The 7,862-nt window shown below is 35.2% G+C and overlaps 1 protein-coding gene across 1 annotated transcript in view; it reads left to right on the top strand.

Moving 5' to 3' along the window:
* LOC102757400 (neurobeachin) overlaps positions 1-6,740 on the top strand; it is a gene marked incomplete at its 5' end in the record, with an annotated part of 81,595 nt that extends 74,855 nt beyond the window's left edge. The window contains 3 exons of the mRNA XM_006758652.2: positions 1,814-2,010; positions 2,819-2,970; positions 4,892-6,740. Of these exons, the coding sequence (XP_006758715.1) occupies positions 1,814-2,010; positions 2,819-2,970; positions 4,892-4,982 (440 nt within the window). The remainder of the gene's footprint in view (positions 1-1,813; positions 2,011-2,818; positions 2,971-4,891) is intronic.
* Between the last annotated feature and the right edge of the window lie 1,122 nt (positions 6,741-7,862).

Genomic DNA, 7,862 nt, shown 5'->3' with positions numbered 1-7,862 from the left:
GTGATGTTTTCATATCATATATATATATATATATATATATATATATATATATATATAAACTTTTATGTTATATAGTGTGGTCACCAGCATTCTAGCCAGAATGCTGTAAAATGAAACTGCAGCACTTCCTATGTGATGCAGCCTTTAAAACTAACATATAAAAATCAAGGAGGATGAAGACAGGGGAAGGTGGCCATGGTGGGAGTCCCATTCACAAATTAAATGAGACTGGTAGAGGTTTATAGAAAAGAAAAAATGATCACTTAAGGCAACTATTTTCAACTGGTGTGCCCTGGCAGGCACACCGCTACATGCAGAATTTTATAATTAGTTTATGTGTGCCGTGAGATGAAAAAAGTTGAAAATTGCTAACTTAGGTTTTTGGTGTGTTTTGTAGCAGAAGTGGAAAAGTCAGGAAAAGTCAGGAAACTTGGGTTCTAATTCTGGCTCATATACCAGTTCTTTATGGGAAGGCTCTGGGCCAGGAAGAAACCTAGTCTTTAGAGAAACTGAAAGAAAACCAAAGAGGCTGAGTGATGATGCCACAGAGTTAAAGAGAAAGAAGGCTGAAGAGGTGGGCGGGGCCAGTGGCGCTAGGATTTGTGATTTATTTTATTGTATTATAAGTACAGTGGGAAATTATTGAAGTTTTCTAAGCAAGGTGATGAGATGACTAGGTTTAGTTTTTAGGAGCTTATTCTGTTTGCCTCATATCCATAAAAATAGGAGGTATGAGGAGGGTGGTTTCTTCATTTTTGTATCTAAGAGTAAATAACTCAGAGATCTACACATAAAATATTTTCAATAAATGTCTTTTTGATTAAAAAGAAATACTAACAATACGTGTAATGTCATTCTACCTGGAAAAGTTAAAAAAAAAAAAAGCCAGTAGGCATAGGAAAGAAACATTAATTTTCTGTAGGTGACAGATGACTTTAGAAGTGATGCTATTTTTCTTTCTAATTTTCTGTATTTTCTATAATACATGTCTTTTACTTTAGTAATCAGGAAGAGACTTAGGTATGGCTTTATAATTTCGCTTATTTTATAATATATGTACCTACTTAAATAAACTGATTGAAAAATAGAAATGTAATTTACCTACAGTTTTTGTAGGTTTTTAGATGGGCAGGGAAGGCCATACCAAGCTATGTTAACAAATTATTTTTATGAGTTTGTAAATTTTTTATCTTATCAACACAATTTCTACAGGGGAGAACACAATTGGAGCAAATAAGGCACTCCCCATACTACTTTTACATTCCTGCCTCACAATTCATTTATTCAAAAGATGAAAAGCATAACTATAACCTGAATTACTTGATTAATTATTTTTAATTTGCTTCTTACATTTTATGTATAGACTATAGAAAATGTAAAACTTAATACTGATAATAATGTATTTAGGTGATACAAATGTTTGAATTTTGATACACTAAACAAAATTAGCAATTGTTTTGATGATTCTTCTAAACTTTAAAGAAAATACTTTTAAAAGCACATTAAGAAAAAATTTTGAGGTCATATAGTTTTTTATTCTCACATAATCTATGATTTATATCCTTTTTATAGAGGAAAAGACCAACTGGATAAAAATTTTGGAAGATATGTGTGTGTTATTTAATAGTTCTCTGTTTTTGTTCTATTCAAACATAATATTGACTCTTGGCTCTTGCCAGCATACTTCTTCTTTATTGTCTACCTTCTTTCACACATCTGAGTGTATACCAGGGATGGTTTGCGGATTTATGGTCGCTAATATGTGACTTGTCATCACCAATGACTCTGGCCATTGATGCCCTCCATTCTGCAGAGGGCCCTTGCCTTGTCCACACAATTACTGGAGATTTGCTGAGAGCCCTTGAAGGACCAGAAAACTGCTTGTTCCCGCGCTTGATTTCTGTCTCCAGTGAAGGCCACTGTATCATATACTACGAACGAGGGCGATTCAGCAATTTCAGTATTAATGGAAAGCTTTTGGCTCAAATGGAAATCAATGATTCAACACGGGTAAATCTGCATGTTTAGTACTAAATAGAGACTAAAACCAACAGATTAAATATTAACTATTTTAAGTGATTTATATTAGGAGTCATAATAGAATTTATCTGATATTCAATAAATATGTGCTGGTTTTAAAGACCTATAAATTCATATAAGTTCTTTACATTCTACCAAGGGTGACTGGATTCTTTGAACAAACCCAAAGTTCATTTAACCCCAAGTAATTAATTCAGTGAATTAGGCTTTGCAGATAATAGCTGCTGTTTGATTAGAGGTTAGACTCTTAAAGAGATTTTTTAAAACTCCTTTTACACAGTTTTAAACAGCTGTGTCAGTGCTGTATCCCCTGAGTTTTTGGAAAAGAATCTTACTTTTAGGACCGTAGACCAAAATTACATATACCAAATTATCCTTCACTCACAAATAAATTGTAATCCCTGGTTTATCATTATTAAAAACCGTATTGAAATATGCTTCTGCCATTTGTTCTAAAAGTCTTAACATTGTTAATATTCGGGGCTTAACAAAACATCATGTTACTTCGTTCTCAACTTCTTCCTGGATTAGATTGATAATATTCTCTTTGGGACTTCTGTTATTTTGTAACATAAATTGGTTTTAATAAGATCCTTTGTTTATATAATAACTTTGATGAATTCCACATTGGAAATTCCATGGATCAGACTTTAGAAAACTTGGACAAATGACTAAAAGTTGATAATAATTACAAGGGAATTGTATTGAGTACTTTTTAGTACTGACCACTGATTGGGAAACACTGGGAGAAATGTCTATTTTTCTGCCTTTTCTGAAGGCAATTCTCCTGAGCAGTGATGGCCAGAACCTGGTGACTGGAGGGGACAATGGTGTGGTCGAAGTCTGGCAGGCCTGTGACTTCAAGCAGCTGTACATTTACCCCGGATGTGACGCTGGCATTAGAGCAATGGATTTATCCCATGACCAGAGGTGAGCCGCAAGGGGAAGTGTAATCACTTGAGAATGGTCATAGAAAGTTCTTTACATTCTACCAAGGGTGAAACATGCTGTAAGATTCCAGCATCCAGATGGAAGAAAGACTAGTTCAGAAAAGGGTAAGTTGAAGAGAAGAGTAAGTGCTGTAATAGAAGATTCTGGCAACAGGAAAACAGAAAACAAAAAGAAAACAAAGGGAATAGGGAGTCTGAAAACGAACAGGCACAGCCAGAAACTGCCCAAAACAGAATAATCCCATCAACATCTCTGCTCTCATACCCTCCCCTAGGCTCAGCCAGGCCTCCCTGGCTTACATGATGTAAAGGAGACAGTTTCAGCAGAGCTGAGCTTCAGCTTCAGGCGTACTTCCCACTAACTAATTACCAGAAAAATTTACAGTGTAGACTACAGTTGGCGCCTGCTTTAAAAGATGCAAGGTATTTCCTCATTCCTCAAAACAACCCCACCCCATTTTCTTATTTACATTTTTCTCAATTATGTTATTTTATTGAGTTTTATGTGTTTCCCTGAGAACTACAATCTTTTCTTAATTAATATGATTTTTCATTGTTCCTTAGTTTGCAACAGGATTTTGCTATTTCCTAAAATTCACCTTTGGGTTTATTATTTAGTGAAAAAACTATTTAGAATATAAAATCTTAAAATTCTTAAATTTTAAAAATAAATTAAAACTGTATAATTTTAATATGGTATGTAATTTCTCATGTTTTGCTATACACAGGGAGGGGCAAAAGTAGGTTTATAGTTGTGAATATGTGAAACAAAGATTATTCTTATATTGTTATTTATTAATTATTATATTGTTTTCCATATGAACAACTGTAAACCTACTTTTGCTCCACCCTCTATTTAACAGAAAAAAGAAAAGCTTATTAGTCAACTTTTTCAACTATATGTATATTCTTTATAAGAATATTGATTTTAAAATATTATAAATATTAAGGCTTATGTAATAAATTTAACAAAGCATCTTTATAATATAGTAAAATGGTATTGAAGTAATAAAAAAAGCATAATTTAATTTAGTTTGAAGAAGGGATATTTCATCTGCAGCTCAGACTGTTTTTAAAGAAAATTGAAGCAGATTATTCTTAGAGTGTTCTAAGATGCTGTAGTCTATACTAATGAATAAATAGGAATGGCTTACTGGGTAATTACTTATATATGCAAGAATGTTTTTAAAGTATTTGAAATAATTTGTGTTCTTAAGTAGTTGAACTGTTCTCTCTGATATTCTTACTTATTCATCATATATTCAGGTTGCAAACATTTGCTACCACCATCATAGATTAAGCAGGATACAACACATAATAAGATTACTGGCCCCAAAGAGCTCAAATAACCAAAATTGTATGTGAGAGCAGCAGGGACAAAATAATAGACCTGATACTTCTTGAAGGGTGGAGAGGGTAGAAAAGGCTTTCTCTAGGTGTGGGGAGGTGGGTCAATCAGCATATGCAAAGTCACAGTAGAGTCAGGGATCACTGAAGAGGACTAAGGACAGATACTATCAAGTTTCTATGTCCTTATAAAAACAAAAATAATCTCATCCTTAATTTCAGTTATTTTTGTATTTTATAATTCCCTATGTTGGACTTATAGCACATTCACATAAGTTATGAATTGGTAGATAAACATATATTGAGGGTGCATACTTCGAAGTGCTTATCTGACAAGATGTCCTATCAAATGTTTAGCGATACTTGGTCTGGCAGTTCAGGTATGTGGGGTTGATTTAGCTTCACTCATGAGAACCACAAATACATTTTAATCCTATCTCGGTGAACATGCTTTGAGATGTGGTGAACTTTGAGATCATGATCATGTCTAGTGTAAAATAGCAACCACATCAGTGTGATTTGTGTCACTCTTAATTCTATCTCTGCTTTCCCAGGACTCTGATCACTGGCATGGCTTCTGGTAGCATTGTAGCTTTCAATATAGATTTTAATCGGTGGCATTATGAGCACCAGAATAGATACTGAAGACAAATGAAGAACCAAAAGCCAAGTTAAAACTGAGAGCACAAGTGCTGCATGGAAAGGCAATATCTCTGGTGGAAAAACTCGTCTCCATCGCCTCCGTATGTACATTCCATCACACCCAGCAATAGCTGTACATTGTAGTCAGCAGCCATTTTACTTTGTGTATTTTTTCATGAATAAATACCAGCTTCTACCAAGCAAGCTTTTATCATGTAAATTATAAGAATTGGGAAATGTTTTGGTAATTATTTCATATATTGTGGTTAAATGAGAAAAGGTAGTAAGACGCACAAGAGACTTTTGACAATTCTGAGGAACCTCGTGTCCAGTTGTTACGAAGTTAAGCTCTGAACCTAACCCGCATCCCATTTCCAGCCTCTTTTCAAGCTGAGAAAGAAAAAAAAAACATGTTTGATACTTTGTACATCAGATGCATCTTATTTAAAGGGATACTTTTGTAAAAGTAAAACCTTGTATAAAAAAAACAACCACAATGTTTCTTAATTTTATTGTGGAGTTACAACTTGCATGCTCTTTAACCCTGATGTCTTGATGGAAAAGGTGCATCCATACTATGAAACAGAAAGATCTGTCCAAGGACACAGCTCATATAAAATGGTTGTATTTGGGATCAATCGGTAATCTTTGACATTTTCGCTAAAATATGGTATGTACTTTTTAATCTAAATTCATCCCTTCCAAGTGAAATTTGGTCATAAAGCATTTGGATACTAAGCCATTATTTGCCATTTTTTGGTACTTTATACATAGAAAATTCAGCCCCACCCATCATAATTTGAAGACACAGCAGAAAGGGGAATTAGGGATGAGGTCTGGGTTTTTATTGTATAAATAGAGTCATGATCATTAGTTCAATAGTAATGACTTCCCAGCTTCTGGACATTTCTTCCAGAGTCATCTGCTGGCTTCATCTCTTTACATTAGGGGAAGAGAATCTGATGCCTTTTGGTTGTTGTTGTTCTTGCTGTTTTGTTTTTCCCTTTGGTTCTTGAATAGCTTAGTTTCTTTAATAACAAGTTGGACTTAATCATGACAATAACTAAAGTTATTATTTTAGGTTTCTGTGAAATTCTCACCTAAAGCCACATTCCTAAGGCACTTCATCTTTTATGATATAAAATTATGGCTATCAAATTATTTTCCATACATTGTACTGATCAAGTTATATACCCAAGGGTATATACACTTTATTTATGTTTCTTCTTTGTATATTTGGTGACTGTATTGTCATAGATGTACATATTGTGTCAGTAGGGCTATGAGGCATGTTACAGGAATGTAATTTTCTCAGAATTTACACTTACTTGCAGTCATTTATTTAAAAAGATAAAACAGGATAATGGTTTCTTTCTATTGGCACTTTGCACCAGAAACATATCATTATTTATTTATGTGATTACTTATTTGTTATTCACCTGTACTAGTAAGTTTTAGAACTGAATTCCTTTTTCATTGTTGTTTGTATTTATGAAATCCTGAAATTGTGGGAAATCAGAGTAATGATTAAGTTATTCATCACCAGGCTGTAAGCAATATCTTGAGTTTGTAGCTTAGAATTGGGAGGACACAGAACATCTGGAAGACAAGTTCATTTCATCTTGAGATCATGGTGGAATATTTTGGATATATAAATTCCTTAAGCTATTGTAACCATGTTTTATTGCAAAGATGTAAAATACGCCAGATGTGTGTGAGTTGGATATCAACAAATGAAAAATAAAATATGCAAAGAATTGACTGATTGCTTTACATTTCTTTGGACACTTCACTTACATGCATTCATTATGTTGTCATACATGTTTACGAAATGAACATCACCTTGTATAAAAGCCTATAGCATCTAAAACATGAAATCGTGTCGTAATGAGGTTCTGTCATTTGCTAAAACATGAGCTGCTCTGCTTGGCCATCTGGCAGGGATTTGGGGCATCAGTGATTGGAGGGAAACTGCCCTTGTTGTTTCTTTTATATAACCCACATTGGGTGTTATTTTTTTTTTTCCTAAGGAACTAAATGCAGGTGATGGTGTAGGGTTTAATTTCTCGTTACATGAATATTATCAGATAATGCTATAATCATTTGAATCACACTTTCTAGAATTTCTCATCCACCAGGCATGACCAGGACTGACAGGCCTGGAGGAGCAGGGTGGACGGCAGGAGCCATCTGGGGAACTTCTAAAATTCAAATTGGTGTGGGCAGTGGGAGCAGCAACCCAAACAGGCCCAGGGAGTGACAAAACTGCCAGTAAACTGCCATCTGCATTCCCAGGACAAAAGGAACAGAACCAACAGTAGCCCAAAAGAGACTTGCTACTATCACTGTCCCTCCTAGCTTCACACCAGAAGTCTGTCAGTCATCGTAAGCCCACTGACTCACTAAACCCAGCCCTCTTGCAGGCCAGTTGGTTGTTACCTACAGGTCTCTTTAAATTAATACACAGCCCTTTCAGAACCATCATCTGGATTGTCACCAAAATCTTGACCAATATCTGAGTCTCACATCAAACCTCTCCCTAACATAGTCCATCCTGCTGCCATAGGGTCCGACTACACTACCAACATATTCCTTCCTCTGCTGAGTGCCCTGCGTGGCTCATCATATTAGTAAGCTCTGCTGGGTGAAAAATGGCTTGGGAGCTTATTTTTAAGAGCAGAATCTATGCTTCCAGGTGATTCTGAGGTGAATCATCCTTGGGCATATTTTCAATAGTATTAGTGTAAGAAATGAGGTCCAAACTCAGCTGAGCATAGAAGTGAGGAGGGAAGCATTCTTGGCTGTCATCCTGATAATCTCACCTCAGGCAAACCCACCTATTTATGAGTCCCTGAGAATGGCCCTGCCTTGGTCCCTAGTGTC

This window comes from Myotis davidii, unplaced genomic scaffold (genome assembly GCF_000327345.1).
Source record: "Myotis davidii unplaced genomic scaffold, ASM32734v1 scaffold775, whole genome shotgun sequence".
NCBI lineage: Eukaryota > Metazoa > Chordata > Mammalia > Chiroptera > Vespertilionidae > Myotis > Myotis davidii.
The sequence above is the reverse complement of the archived record's forward strand: the minus strand, read 5'-3'. Positions and strand labels throughout refer to the sequence as shown.